The sequence below is a fragment of the Pteropus alecto genome, unplaced genomic scaffold (genome assembly GCF_000325575.1).
Source record: "Pteropus alecto unplaced genomic scaffold, ASM32557v1 scaffold33, whole genome shotgun sequence".
Taxonomy (NCBI): Eukaryota; Metazoa; Chordata; class Mammalia; order Chiroptera; family Pteropodidae; genus Pteropus; species Pteropus alecto.
This window is the reverse complement of record NW_006435762.1, coordinates 2,710,692-2,726,565: the sequence shown is the minus strand read 5'-3', so window position 1 is coordinate 2,726,565 and position 15,874 is coordinate 2,710,692. Positions and strand designations below refer to the sequence as shown.

The 15,874-nt window shown below is 40.8% G+C and overlaps 1 protein-coding gene and 1 non-coding gene across 2 annotated transcripts; one reads left to right on the top strand and one right to left on the bottom strand.

The window, feature by feature from the left end:
• Positions 1-109: 109 nt before the first annotated feature.
• TRNAV-AAC lies at positions 110-182 on the bottom strand. Its single transcript has one exon. It is a non-coding gene; the product is annotated as a tRNA-Val (tRNA).
• A 1,247-nt stretch (positions 183-1,429) lies between these two features.
• ACTRT3 (actin related protein T3) lies at positions 1,430-3,735 on the top strand. The gene is made up of 2 exons (XM_006910812.3): positions 1,430-1,886; positions 2,604-3,735. Exons 1-2 carry the CDS (start codon positions 1,687-1,689, stop codon positions 3,520-3,522), a joined length of 1,119 nt encoding a protein of 372 aa, XP_006910874.1. The 5' UTR covers positions 1,430-1,686; the 3' UTR covers positions 3,523-3,735.
• Positions 3,736-15,874: the final 12,139 nt, after the last annotated feature.

Below are 15,874 nucleotides of genomic sequence, written 5' to 3'. Positions count from 1 at the left end.
TTTCGCAAGGGTCTGCAAGTCGTTATAAAGATTTTCTTTTAAAAAGCCAGAATTTTTTCAGGATTTGGGGGAGCTAGGCATTAAAAACAAAAACAAAACAAAACCAACCTGTTTCCGCCCGGTTTCGAACCGGGGACCTTTCGCGTGTTAGGCGAACGTGATAACCACTACACTACGGAAACCTAGCTGTCGAGTGCTCTCGACAGATTCATAGATATATATGTTGTAATACGCAATTCACATCTTTTCTTTTTTTTTTAACGTTAATGTAATTTTTAACGGGGAGAAGAAAAAGCCAGATGAAGGAGAGTAACCACATGTTCAATTGAACGGTACTACTATTTCAAAAGTTGAAATTTGTGTGCGCTTTTTCCCAAAGCCCCTTAGGTACTGCTGTAGAAACCAGGCATCCAGTAGTTGTCCTTCCTTTGAGAATACTTTCTTCAATAAGAAAGAAGTGTTTGATTAGGTATCTTTTACCCGCATCGTGCTGCTGAGTCTCAAGCGAGTTCCCGGGCTTCAGAGGCCCTGGAAGGGCTGGCCACTCGCGGTCCCCGGTGTTCCTGCTCCTTTACGGACGAGCAGCACCAAACCTCAGCGCTGTGATTTAGTTAGCGAGAAAGTGACTCTTCCAGCCCCTGGTGGAGGGACGTGTAAATAGCTTTTGAATTTCCTCCCCAGCTTCTGTAGACTAACCAGAGGTTCTAATTTATGTACTTATTTTAAAATCTTCTACAAGATGCACAAAATTGAGGGGCTGAAAATATTACATTCCAAAATGCACTTTTTTGGCAGGCAAGGTAGTTAAATTTTTCTAAGTCTTAACTTCATAAGACTTAAGGAATATCACTTTTCCTGCAAAGAGGCAGACACATCCTTAGGTCTAAAAGTCAAGAATTTTGTGGGAATGAGAATGAGCTTCCATATTACCCCAGGAGGTAATCTGATGAGATGCTAAAATAAACGAATAGTGAAATCTCCACTTTGGTTTTGAGTACATTTTCTTTAGTAACCACAGAAAAGAAATACAACAAAATATTGCCCAGTACATAGCAACAATCATAAAATTTAAAACCCACTTTAAATCCTAGCATTCTTTTCCGCTTCGCTTTTTCAGAAGTTAACGAGGGTTTCAAAAGCACTGACGGTGCCTCCCTTCCTGAGACAACTTTCCTCTGTCAAATCTCTCCACCTTTTCCCAGTTGGAAGGGCATTGTCGGGAGCTTTCTGCAGGCCCCTGGACATACACCTATTCATCAGAATTCAAGCAATGGCTTTGGGAAATAAATTTGTTTTTATAGCTCATCTAAGTATTAGCGAAAGCCACTTGGGACAAGTTTGTATCTTTGGGGAGTCAAGTCGGGTTTTCCTGATAATGGTATTCCGAGATTCCAGGGGAGGGGGCGGGAGGTGATCCAGGCCGGGTGAGACTCAATGGCGGGACTTTAGAGCGCACTGTGCCTCTCGAGAGTCTATGGGTCCCGCATTGTCCCGCCCCCGGTCCTCAGCAGCCGGCCTTAGGCCAAGGGGCCACACGCGGGCCTTTGTGACGCGGCGTTCCAGCCGTCAGTCCCCGCGCATCACTGGAGCCTTGTAAGACCGCCAGGGGCTGCGCCGCGCACTTTCTGCCCTACTGGCGCGGCTCGCGGCTGCGGGAGCGGCCGGGCGACCGGAGGCAGGGGTGGCATGAGCTACCACCAGCTACCAGTGGTGATCGACAACGGCTCGGGAGTGATCAAGGCGGGCCTGGCTGGGTCCCGGGAGCCTCAGTTTGTCTACCCCCACATTATCGGCCGGGCCAAAGGCAAGAGCTACGCCGCGGAAGGCGCGCTGGAGCTGTGTGTGGGCGACGAAGCACAGCCCCGAAGAAGCTCGCTGTCCATCAGGTACCTCCTACTTGTGACAGGAAGGACTCGAGTGGAGGGGAAGGTGGGAGAGCCCAAATGAGGGGCGCAAGGGTGAGAGAAAGGGTAAGGAAGCCAAGAAAGTCCCAGCCAGCTGGCGTAGTTGCGTTATTGCAAATGCAGGGCCACAATCTCCGAGGGTGCCAAACATCTGAGTGAATATTACTTGCTCTCTGTATCTCTATAAATGTATTCAAATATACAGAGTTATCGTTCAGAAAATACACGTTTAAGGATTACTATGTTACTTAATTTATGGTACCTTTGTCACGGGTAATTTTCTTCAATTAATTGATATTAAAACTATACTATTATTGAAGATTTCCCCCCTCCCAATTTTTTTAAGTCATAAAGGGTCTTCTAAAGAAGTGGGGGGTCTGAACACGCTGGATCTCGGAAGCTAAGCAGGGTTGGGCCTGGTTAGTACTTGGATGGGAGACCACCTAGGAAGACCAGGTGCTGTAGGTGAATAAAATAAAAATAAAGAAGTGGGGAATGTAAGGAGTGGGGGTGAAAAGTAACAAAAATTGCAAAGGAAAGGAGCTGTGCTAACTTTTGGTGGCAGTTACCTTATTTGAGAGGCTTTGGCAGTCACTTCCCATTAAAGGATACTGGTAATAAATGTGAGGATTAAGCTGGTTTGAAGGGTCGAAACTGTAAAAATTAAAGCTGTCATTTATATTATTGCTTTTCCTACAGCTACCCAGTGGAGCGTGGTCTTGTTACTTCCTGGGGGGACACGGAGATCACGTGGAAACATATCTATGACCATAATCTGAAGCTAAAGCCTTGTGATGGCCCAGTCTTGATTACAGAGCCAGCACTGAACCCACTGGCGAACCGACAACAGATCACCGAAGTGTTTTTTGAGCAGCTGGGCGTTCCTGCCTTCTATATGTCCATCCAGGGTGTGCTGGCTCTCTTTGCTGCTGGCTTCACAACTGGCTTTGTGATGAATTCAGGCGCCGGGGTTACCCAGTGTGTGCCCATCTTTGAAGGTTACTGTCTGCCTCATGGTGTTCAGCAGTTAAATCTGGCAGGCCTTGACCTCACCAACTACCTCATGAGGCTTTTGAAAGACCATGGCATCATGCTGCTTAGTGCTGAAGACAGAAAAATTGTCGTCGATATTAAGGAAACTTCTTGTTATGTGGCAATGAACTATGAAGAGGAAAGGGCCAAGAAACCTGCTAGTATAGAGAAAGTTTACCAACTACCCGATGGGAAGATAATCAAGCTCCATAACCAGCTCTTTCAATGTCCAGAGGCCCTCTTCAGTCCATCTCTCATGAACCTTGAGACTCCTGGCATTGATAAGATGTGCTTCAGCAGCATAATGAAGTGTGATACGGATCTGAGGAATTCCTTTTTCTCAAATATTGTCCTTGCTGGGGGATCAACCTTGTTCCCAGGTTTAGAAAAGCGGCTAGTTAAAGATATAGCAAAGGTGGTGCCTGCCAATACCTCTGTGCAAGTGATAGCTCCCCCAGAAAGGAAAATATCGGTGTGGATGGGAGGGTCTATCCTTGCATCCCTGTCTGCCTTTCAGGACATGTGGATCACTGCTGCAGAATTTAAAGAAGTTGGACCCAACATAGTACACCAAAGATGCTTCTGAATACAGATAAAATGGTTAGAAAAAAAATGTTTTGAGTATGTGGGACAGAAAACTTTGGATATTATGTTTCTGGGAGAACAAAATGTTTCAATTATTGGACAATTATTGTAATGTCCATGTCCCGTTGCATTTCTATAATGGGGTAAAATAATGGTGATCAGTCAGACAGATGTTTATTGAGTAGGACCAAATTAAATGCTAGAGGAAACATTATTGACTTTGCAGATCTTACATTTTCCTTGGAGAGAGAGCAATTTGTGGTGCAACATAAAATGTGCCAAATGAGTGATACATATTTAAGTTTGATGACATTTAAGGAAAGAAAGTTACTATGAGGAAACATTTCATAGCAGAGGTATGCCATTATGGATGGGGTGCCATTAGGATGGGTAGGAGGAGCAGGAAAAGGGCAGATATCCAGAAAAGCGTAATAGAAATGAACAAGGGGCTAGAGATGAAAATGAACTAAGTGTATTCAATGCATGTTCAATAGAATGGTTTTCTTAAAATGAAGAGCTCATGTGGAGTAGACTAAGAGCAATAAGTAGGGAGGTCAATTAAGGCCAGAGGATGGAAGTGTTTGTGTTAAATGTCCTATTGACAAAGAGGAACAATTAAAGATTTAAAAGCAGGAGCTATAAGAAAATTAAGATGAATGAATATGGTGGTATTTTGGAGGATAAACTGCACCAGGAAGGCCCTGAAAATTTGGTGTTCAGTGACAAAGTTACTAGTTTAGATATAAAGTAGTCAAGTCTTATACTCAAGATTATAGGCAACAGGAATTAAAAAGAAGAAATTATGAAAAACTGACAAGACTTTGTGCCTACTTAGACAGGTATGAAGGAGAAAGGCCTGAAATGACCTTTGTAGCCAAAAGAATGATGGCAGTGTTGACATAACAAAGTATTTAGTATCTGTTCTATGTAAACAACTGTGATGAGTGCTAAATCAGGAGAAAGATCCTGTCCCAAGGAAGCCAGCAGTCTAGTATAAGAAGTGAAATTCATACCTTAATTACAATAACAAGGTAGAAAGTGATTTAGCATCCTAAGAGAGGTATAAAATCCTCTGGGGGTTCACAGAAGGGAAAATACCTTGAGGGCTCAAGTTAGACTATCTGGTAGATTTGACTTTGAGGCTGGACTTGAGGGATAGCTGGAATTTAAACATAATGGAATGCCCTTCTCTCTGAATTTAGGGACAGCATATGTGGGTTTAGGTCCAAGCCCTGCCACCTACCAGCTGCATGACTTAAGCAAATTGTTTAAACATCTTCAAGATCGAGTTCTTCAACCATGAAGTGGGGTTGCTAATCCCTGTTTCACAGTCATTGTGAGGTTCAAATAAGATGTCCCTAAAGGCACTCTTTTGCTTATAGAATTTGAGAATTTATGCATCCAGCTCAGATGCTACTTCTTCCATGGAATCTAAATTGTGTCCTCCAGCACATATTACTTATACTTCTATTGACCATTTAATTTATACAGCCTGATCGTTTAGTTTGCTTGTCTTTCTTCCTCACTAGATATGTCCTTAGAAGACAGTGATTGAGGACTTTCCCTTTCCATCTCTGTTCCCTTCCCTGATGCCATGTGCACTTCTAGTAGGTATTTAGATATAGTGAATTCACCAGAAGTACATTCCTGGCAGAAGGAATGTTAGGGCAAAGGTTCCAAGGTGTAAAAAGGATGGGCATGTACAGGTAGCAGTAAGTAACTCCATTTGGCCCGAGTCAAGTGTTTGTGAAGAAGTTCATTCCATTCCTTGGCATGTGTGTCCCATTTTAGTGATTGTAAGCAAGCCTAGATTAGATAAGGTATAGAAACTGAGGGCAGTTTGAACAACTGATGCTGCACTAAATGGATTCACAAGCACTGTAGAGAGACTGATCATTTTATAATTCTTAAAGTGTTACAGAACTCAAGGGGTTCACCTTTTGGAGTGTTCCATTCAAGAGGTGGACATTGTTGTCCTAAGGTAGTTTTATTTACTTGCAGCAAGTAAAGGCTCTGTCACCTTAAAAGGAGGCTTAGCCATTGCTTATATATACATCATTTGGTTAATTACATGTATCTTTCTGAGGTTGGATGGTTGAGTTCTTGTCAAGCTCATCCTGTTTACAGCTGCCTTTGCAAAACAGTATGTTACATTTTAACATATTGCAAGAATATCATTTAATAAGAACGCCCTTCCAAAAACAAGAAACCACTCAGATCTTGAGACCCTTGTTCTAAAGAGTTTTTTTTCTTAAAAGAACACAGGGCCAACCATATATTTATCTAATTTAAACTTCAACATCCTAGAAAGATGGACAAGTATTATTCCCATTTTACCAACTGAGATTTAAACAGGTTAACAGATTTAAGTTTAAAGTGATCCCAAAGTAGTTTGCTAGATTAGGTGGGCACACAATCCTAACCCTGGTCTCACAGGTAGATAACCCAACAACAGCCTGGAATATTCTGTACAGACTCCAGCCTCTAACACGAGGTCATAGATGATCCTTCTCAGGTGATTGTAGGGATAGGGAATAAAATGTGAAAATTCCATTTATATTTTCCCTGCCCTTACAATCATCTGAACACCTCCCCCCGGCCCCTCAACCCCAATAATTCACTTTTCTCTTAGATTGAGGCGCCAGTAGCAACTCCATGGAGTTCGCCCAAATGAACATGAATTCAACAATTAAGATCAGCCAGTTATATGTAAAATATCATTATACCAGCCATTATCTTAAAAAAGAAAGCTATTTATGGTAAGTTGTTCCTTTTTTTATTTTAAGTCAGTTCTGCCTGGAAAACCTATTTTCGTAAAGTTCTCTAACAAATAACGACTATCAGAGTTGCTAATCACTGTTCCGCGTCCCCGGCCTTAAAAGTTTCTCTGTGAACTCCATTTTTTCAAATGTAGTCAAGAGCACCGCGCCTGCGCTCTAGCAAATGGAAAACGGGATTCTGGAGCACAAATCTGTTTTCACCTTTAAAGTACTCCAGAAGACAAGACCCAAAGCTCCTTCTAAAGGAATGTGGGGTAAGGGTGGCGACTGACCTCATTGCCGGAAATAGAACTTAAAAAAAAAGGTCGGATCTCGCGAGAGTCGGGTAAAGCAAGACTCGGCCAATCCGCGCGGGCAGCGCCCGCTCCTTTATAAGGAGATGCGGCCGGTGCGCGCCCGGTTGCGGAGGATGGGTCTGGGTTGAGTGACGGTCTGTTTCTTTCTAACCCTATTTGAGAATGGCGTAGGCGCCGTGCTTTTGCTCCCCGCTCGCTGTTTTTCTCGCTGGCTTTCAGCGCGCGGAAAAGCCTCGGCCTACCGCCGTCCACCGTCCGATCTAGAACAAACAAAAAATGTCAGCGACTGGCCAAGTCACCCTTCCCAGGAACCTGTGGAATTTGCCCGCCCGGCCCCCGCACCCCGCCTAGAGGCCGCGGTCGGCCCGGGACTTCTCCGGAGGTGCCCAATGCCGCCGCGAAGAGTTGGGCTCTGTCAGCCGCGGGTTCCTTGGGGGCCAAGGGCGAGGCTGTGGCCACAGGGAGAGAAACGGAGCGGGTTCCCGCGCGCGGTGCACTTCCCTGAGCTGTGGGACTTGCATCCGGGACTGGGCTCGGACATACACAGCTTGCTGTGGAGCTGCGGGGAGGTGGGGAGTGGAAGGCTCAGTCTGCATTACCACTGGAAGGGAGGTTCCAGTTTTCTGCGTCTGTCTCCCTTCAACGTCAGTGATTGGCCTGTGGACCTCCAAAGCTGCATATTGGAGCCGGGTGCGTGCACATGGCCGAAGGACACGTGAAGGCACCTGCCCAAATGAATGGGCAGTGGGCCGAGGGCCGAGTAGCCAGCCAGCGGGTCCTGTGTGTGGCTTTTGTCCGAATCTTCTCTGGTTTTGTTGCCCTTTATCACTATGAGTGTATTTCCTGCCCTGGAGATTCTGTTGAGGTTTTTGCCTCTCCCCAAGTAGATCTTGACCAGTCTCAATCGGATGTGGAAGAGCAGTCGTGGATGTGTGTGTGTGTGTGTGTGTGTGTGTGTGTGTGAGACAAGTTTGCAAGGAAATACTAGTGGTGGATGTGCGCGTGCGTGTGTGTGTGTGTGTGTGTGTGACAAGTTTGCAAGGAAATATATACCCAAACCCCATCCCCCAAAGAATTGGGTCTGGTTTCTTTTCAGAAAAGAAATTGAGCTGATGGCCCACTCAATACAACCCACAGGCCGTTCTGTCTGCTCTTCTCCCAAACGTAACTCTAGGCCTATGTATAGATTAATCCCTGTGCGCGTGCGTGTGTGTGTGTGTGTGTGTGTGACAAGTTTGCAAGGAAATATATACCCAAACCCCATCCCCCAAAGAATTGGGTCTGGTTTCTTTTCAGAAAAGAAATTGAGCTGATGGCCCACTCAATACAACCCACAGGCCGTTCTGTCTGCTCTTCTCCCAAACGTAACTCTAGGCCTATGTATAGATTAATCCCAAATCAGTACCTTCACGTCCTTAAGGCAGTTATTCTGGGGGCAGTTGAGAGTAAACCAGGGGCTTGCATTATAAAGGCAAATTACTGGGCTAATACCCAGCCTGAATATTGCTGGTAATGTTCTCACTAAGGTAAACGAATTTTCCCCAGTCAGCATGGCTTCGTGGAAAGAACACAGAGTAAATAACTGAAGTTCTAGTTCTGATTTTAAAGTTCTTCATGTAATTCCGCTAGCTTCACTAAGCTTCCTTTTTTTTTTTTTTTTTTTACTCAGAAGGTGATCTTTTGAGTTCTTTTGAAGACTACCATTGTTCTCTGAACTACAAATAGATGTCTTTTGTTCCTGCTCCATCTAGTGGTTCTTTTGCTTCTTCACATTTACAGAGTTTGTGGTCAGGCCGGAGGCAAAGGATGGCCATCTACTTGGAATACTTTTCTCGTACCCATTTTGAAAAAAAATAGTGACTAAATAAATGTTATTTAAAAATAAGCCCACAGCTGTTGTCTAGTTCTTATATTTGAAATTTTCCCACTGTCTTATAAACACGACAGGAAAATTCTTAGTGTTATAAACAATTCGAGGTTTTGGCAAAATTATTCCCATTATATAATTTTGGAGTAAGGACTCATCAAGGTCACTCAATGAGAATTTACACAAAAACCTTTTGCAAATAAAGAATTATGGCAAGTGTGACTTATTGCCACGAGATTTAAATCCCTCTAATAGATGACACTGATACTTGGGTTAAATGACTTGGCTATGTTAATTAGCAGAGTTGGGACCAGCAACAAGGCCTCCTAACTTCAAGTCCATTGTTCTGTTTACTGTTTGGCACCTTAATGCTGTTTTGGTTTGAAAGATGACTAACAACACTATTATTTTCTGGTTTAAAATGAAATAACATCCTTAATGGTTACTTGCCTGTGAGCTGAGTTTCAATCCCCCACCCATCCCTTCTTCCTCCTTCTTTGAGGTGCTCTTGTGCTGGAAAGGCCAATTTGTGTTTCACTATTTTACGAGGACAGTTGATCCTTGTTATTTGTGGTAGTTATGTTCTATAAAGTCACAATAAACACTGAATTAGTGAATACTGAACCATTTCTCCTAGGGGAAATATAGAATTAGGTTCCTGTGAGCCTCTGGTCACAAAATTTTCATCAGCTGATCAATGCATAATCTTGTTTTATTTGTGTTCCTGTCTAAAGACACCTTACTTAATATATATTATTGATTCATTAGCATCGAACTCTTGTCCAACAGCACTATGACTCATGCCTGTACAAAGCTTATCTAACAGTATTTTCTCTATAATGCATATCACAGCCTTCTTGCACCAGACATCACTTCAGCACTATGCTTGGAGGTCATTTTAAACAGCAAAATCATCAACAAAAACCACAAAAGTATATACACAAAAAAAGGTCATTAAATAGATGACAAAAAGGCCACTTATTTACAGTGTTCTTTTTGAACAAGAAAGTAGAGTGTTACCTTGTTTGACCTTAGCTGAGAACCTTCGTATCAGGTGACTCAAAATTTTCACTGCTCTGCACATGTCCATAAATGACTATGAAAACATTGCAGGTATTGATTTTGAGGTTACAAATAAATTTTAGTAGGTGAATTCACAAATATGAAATCCATGAATTCTGAAGATCTACTGTACTTCAAGATCTATGTGGCACCTGTACCTGAGAGTCTATAAGTGTCCCCATGGTCCCTGAAGTACTTGGGGCTTCTTTCATACCTTTCATATTATTTAAACAAGTGATTTGCAAGGAACTATAATGGGAGAAGGAGTATATGAAGTTTGAAAATAACAATATTTGTCCCATTTACTTATTTTGCATTATTTATGGTGAATTTCAAATAAAGGAAGATGTGAGAATTTTATGCTCAGGAAGGAGGCTATAGCATTAAAAATATTGAGAAATGTAGGTTTTGTTTTGTCTTTAGAGTGAGAGACTTCTAAAGTGCTGAGTTGGCTGTAGTTCTTGACTCTGAAGATGAAGGGAGTTTTAATTCAGCTTGTCCTGGTTCTGCAGTCAAAAAATTTGTTTTAGCCTGGCTCAAAACTTAAGAGACAAATAGATAACGTGGGCATACATATGTGCACACATGCACCCATTCAGACAGTGTAGAGGAAGAGTAGTTTAAACTAAGATGAGAATGACAATGACAAAAGGTAATTGTCATTTTTTCTCCCATTTATTCTTTTAAGGTCATTATGTGTGATAGAATTAAAAACAGCAAAAAATACCCAAGGATTAGGCCGGGTTTGCAAATTTAAATGTCTGCAGTGGACATGAGGGAAACAAAGGGGTGAATCGTGCCAAGAATAAGGAAATAGAGACTATGGAGGTGGTGGGGAGAATGGGGGAAGCAGCCTTGTGGGAATAGAGGTCTAAAATGGCCAATGCTTCAGGGGAGGACAAAAACATTTAGATTTTTATGTGAATGCTGATTTTTAAATGTTGGTAGCTAATTTGAATAAAATTTAAATATTGCATGAGTGTAAAATAAAGAATTTGGCTGGCCTTTGTTCCTGAGTCCTGAGAAGCAGCTTTGATACCCTTGGAATTTCCCAAGTGATAGGGGTATCGTTCTTATTCATGGTGGGCCCCTCAAACTACACCTAATAGTTTATGAGATGACTCATGATGAGGCTGGTCACACCAGAAAGACCAAACATGAAATTATCACCTGACCCACTGGGAGGGGAGGGAGGCCAAAGACAGTTACGTGATTCAATGAATGATTCAATCGATCATGTCAATGAAATGAAGCCCCAATAAAAACTCTGGATTCATTGAAGCTTGGATGAGCTGGTTGACAATAATCTGTATTGTCACATATCAGTGTGTTGGTTGGATAAGGTATCCCTGACACAGGAGAGAACAATGGAAGCTTCACATATGGGACCTTCCCAGAGCTCACCCTATGCATCTTTCCCTCTGGCTGGCTCTGATGTGAATCCTTTTGTGATAATAAAACTGTAATCATCAGTATTACTCCTGAGTTCTATGAATCATAGTAAATTTTCAAACCTGAGCAGGTAGTGAGAACCTCTGAATTTGTAGCCAGCTGGTCAGAAGCAAGGATGGCCTGGGGACTCCTGAACTTATTGTGGCCAGTGTCTGAAGTGAGGGCAATCTTGTGGAGGACTGTGCCCTCAACCTGTGAAGTTTGATCTAACTTGGGTTGTTGGTGTCAGAAGTCGTTGCAATGGGCCAATCAAAAACATTTTTGAGATAAAATCTGTCCCATTATAGGCTACTAATTTATGACCTTTGGCCTAAGCAAATTCAATGATACCAGAAGTCAGGAATGCTTTACTTAGCAGCGTAGGAGTTTAGGTCATCCTGCCAGTTCAAGGGCTACCCAAGATAATTGTATTTGAGAAGAGGCTATTCTGTTGGCATATAGGCCCCTAGAAATACCACTAAAGACACAAATTTCAAAATTAAATTTTAATGATATTCTGAAATAGTAGTGTTACTCCTTCCCCTCATATAGAGCCTAGGAAATTTATTCCAGTGGTTCTGCATGAGGGTTAGGCCTGTCTTTCAGTGCCCATTCTGTCAGATCCTGATAGGCCTGTGAGGAGTCTTCCACCATTACTTGGGAGAACTGAGGCCACTTCCCCCATATCCTTCCTCTATCCTACTTTAGATCTCCCCTCCTAGAAAGTCATCAAAGTGTGCAGTATCTTTATTTGTGTTGCCTCAATTCTCATTTCTTCCTTGAGAGAAAAAGAAAATAGAGAGAAATGGGAATGAGGGTATCCTTGTGAGAAAGCACTCTTAGCCTGTGTTCTGACTTACCTGGGGACTCGTGTTAAGTCACCCAACTTCAGATTTCACATCCGTCAATTGGATATACTAAGACTTACCTGGAAGGGTGTTATTAAAGAGAGAAGAGGTAGGTCTTATTCTCTTACTCTGTAAGGAATGCTTTTACATTACTCTGATGGGAGTATTGTGACTACTCTAGCAGGAAGTTTTGATTTGTGTTGAGTCTATAGGTGAGGGGTGCATGGAACAGGATGGAAATGCTAATGGTTTATAAGTTTTTTCTATAACATTAATTATGAACTTGGTGGACATCTGTACTGAGACATGTTATTCTAGGTGTTTATTATTTTGTATTTTGTCTTGAGGGCTGTAGGTTTTTGCTTTGGTAATATTTATGTGTGTGTCAGGGTGGTCTATATTAGAAATGTTAAAATGCATAATTATAGCTATTAAAAGCAATTTTAGAAGAAAATCATCAATGAAGAAATTAAAATATTGACTTTTTATATCAATTCTTGAATGAGAATATTATAGCTAAAATGAAACACATTTATACATATTATTGATGTAAGAAATATCCAAATCTATAGAGAACTTTACTGGGTTTATTTGAACCAAAATGATGACAATTGTTGGGAAGCAAAATCTCAACGGATTAAGAAAATATTCCACAGCATGACAGTTTTGCAGCTTATTTTATACATTAGAATCAAAGGAGGAGATATGAGGGTTACATGAAATTTATTGGTGGTAGATTAAGGGGGCGAGAGAAAGCAAAGCAGGAAATCTCTGGGATTGGATAAAAAGTAAAATGGAAGGACACATACTTTTTTTTACATTGGTGGGTACAGGAGAGTTAATAATTAACATTTACAGCACATAAAGATGGTATGTGGGGGACAAGATAACCATGAGGGGTTCTGTATTCTTGTACTCTGGTGCAGAGGGGTCTGGAAAAAAGGAATTGCTCTAATATTCCATGGGTATGTTATCTTAGATGCAAAAAGACAATAGACAGGCTTACATGAGGTAAAGATTGACCTTAGTCAAGAAAGCTACAGGCCCAGGATGTGACTTCCCACCATGACCTACTTTTAGTTAGGAATCTTTAGGTTCAGACTATCCTGTGTGGTTAATTTCAGTCTCTGAGTTTGTAGAGCCCATCATACTAGTCTCCCCTGTGCTTGTCAGTTTAGTATGTGGCCCATATTTTGTCCATATCATTTGCAGAAAATAGTTAGCTTCACTCGCAATCCTTTTTTTTTTTTTTTTTTAAGAATGGAAGTAGCTTACTAAAGTGAACCAAGTGACTTATTTTCAACTTTGGAAGAAAAACTCAATTAAAGCTGCAACTGAACTGTAATGGCACCAAGGAGTTCAACTTGACCTCATATGCCAGATGATAATCATCTTTCAAGTGTACAAACAAGGAAGAGTAATTATCAAAGAATGAGAAATACATTTGTTCAAAGACCATTTAATGCTTTGTGAAAGCTCACCAGAAATGTATAAACACCTAACACAGTGCTATTTATAGGCTTAACATGTTCAAAGACTTGGGGGGCAATTAAAAAAGTATCTTTGAAGTTGTGGGTATTCATCATCATATCTAATAATGCTGACTTTCTAGAGCCCCTCTCCAAGGAGGGCAAAGCAATTTATCTGACTTATTTTCATGACATCCTTGTGAGATAAGGCAACTACCATTGTCTCCCTTTTGCAAATGGAGAAACTGAAACACTGGGAGGTAAAATCACTTGAGGAAGGTCAGAAGCAGGCCCAAGAATTTAAACACACACATTAAAGATTTTAACTTTCATTTTACTTTAACTACAGTAAACTAAAAGAATTAAAAATAAGAATCTCATATTTTAAAGTTAAAGCTTAATTAACGGCTAATGAATTGTTCCTTGTCTGCCTTAGTAAGAAAAACTGTCTAAAATCAGGCTTTTCACAATAACTAGAATCTTATTACACTGAAAGCTGTGACACTCATTTAACAAACATTCACTAAATGCCTAGTCTGTAACAAGTCGCATTGTTCAGAATATTGAGACTTCAAAGGTGGAAAACATATTCTTCAGCCTTAAAGGTCTTCCTGGAGAGGATTATATAAGCAGATGATATATTGCAGTTCAGTGTTATTTAAATTTAACTAAATTCTTAATTTAATCCCTCGCATCAATTTCTTCCTCATTTTTTCCATCTCTGTTAATTGCCACTACCATAAACCCAATTGCTCAAACCAGTAATCTGGGCATCATCCTTTATTCACTCTCCACTCACCCCACCATATCTTCAGGTCTATCTTGAAAACATACCCTGAAGCCTTTCAGACTAACTCATCTCCATTGCAACCACCCTATCTCAGTTCTCTGTCTTCTGCAAAGACCTTTCGACTGGTCTCTCTGCTTCTTATCTTGTCCTCTACTCACTACCAAATCATTCTTCATAATGTAGCCTGAGTGATCTTATTAAAATGCAAACTGAATAATGTTTCTTCTGCATATAACTCTTCAATGGTTTCACAGTGCACTTAGGCTAAAATACAAAATTTTTATTAAGGTTTTGCACGATCTGGTCTCTGCTTACCTCTCCAACCTCATTTTAACCCTTCTTCTCTTGCATCTGTGCTTCAGCCACATGGCCTCCTTTCTGTCTCCAGAAAGAGTCTTACCGAACTCTTACCTTAGGTCTTTTGCCTGAATTGCTCTGCCCTGGCACCTGCAGTTTTTGGCACCATCTTATCCACATCTCGACTTAAATACCACCTCCTCAAAATTTTCTCTGATTCCCTTTTAAAGTAGGTTTCACCTTCTATTACAATATTGTGTTGGTTACCTTTATACCATGTTTTCCTGATTTGTGATAAATTATTTGCTTATTGTCTGTCTTCACTGGTCTGTAAGGGTAGGGGTAGGGACCTAGTCATTTACCTCACTGATATATCCCTAGTGCCCAGTATATAATAGGTGCTCAATAATTATCTGTTGAATGAATGATGAGTGCCATTGGGACAGAGGACAGACCACCGAATTGTAATTGTTGTTTTATCAGCACAGAGATAAACTTCCAAATAACAATGCATTCCAATTTTTTCAGTTATAAAATTAATGTAACAGTATTACAAACTAAGTTGAGAGGAGAAAACAATCCCATTTCAGTAAAATTCAAGTATCATTTGATATATTTCTTTCCAGCCTCTTTTTACACATATATTTTACATAATTATTTTTTAAATTCATTTTTTTCACTTAGAAGTAAATCATAAACATTATTTTGTGATATTACGGAGCTGTCCGAACTATTATTTAATATTGCTGCCTAAAGTTTCATTGAATGGATGTACCATAATCTACATAACACTTTACCTACTGATGGATAGTTAAATTGTTTTCAATTTTTCCCCCCGGCTATTGTGAATAATTATTATGCACAATATTTGCCATATTTTTATTTCTTTACTTTGTTACTAAGAGTTCGGGACTAAAGCAGGGGGTTCTAAACTCCTCAGAAGCTCAAGTCTCTTGTATAAAATGGTATAGTATTTACATATAACCTATATTTGCATATAACTACAGCAGGGTATGCTTATATATCAGTTATATATAACTGGATTCAGTGGCACGTGGCAAATTCAAATTTTGTTTTTTGGATCTTTCTAGGTTTTTGTGTGTGAATATTTTCAATTAGCAGTTAGTTGAAGCCAAAGATGTGAAAGTCATGGATATGGAGGGCCAACTGCAGTTGGTTTGAAGAAATTGTCCAGACTTGTATAGTACTGCTGGGTAATCAACCTATTTTTCTTTTTCTTCTAAAATTTCTTCAAATAAGATTTTTCTTGATCACCGTGTACATCTACTTATCTAGAACACTCGATCTGGCTACAGCAGCAGACCTTGGGTAACTGCAGATTGAATCACTAAGTCTTTTCCAGACTCCTTCTAAAATGAAAGGCATGTTGTATGTTCCCTGTCTTATCTTTCCTGATCGTCTTTACCTTGTTTTCACTGCCAATCAGTTTTAGCAAAGCAGGAGGTAAAAATGGCAGGGAGAACGAGAGCGCGAGAGGAAGCAGAGAAAGGGG

Coding starts and splice junctions, on each gene's coding strand:
- ACTRT3 (XM_006910812.3), top strand. CDS start 1,687: ATGAGCTACCACCAGCTACCAGTGGTGATCGACAACGGCTCGGGAGTG. Junction 1,887..2,603: donor AGAAGCTCGCTGTCCATCAG/GTACCTCCTACT, acceptor CTTTTCCTACAG/CTACCCAGTGGAGCGTGGTC.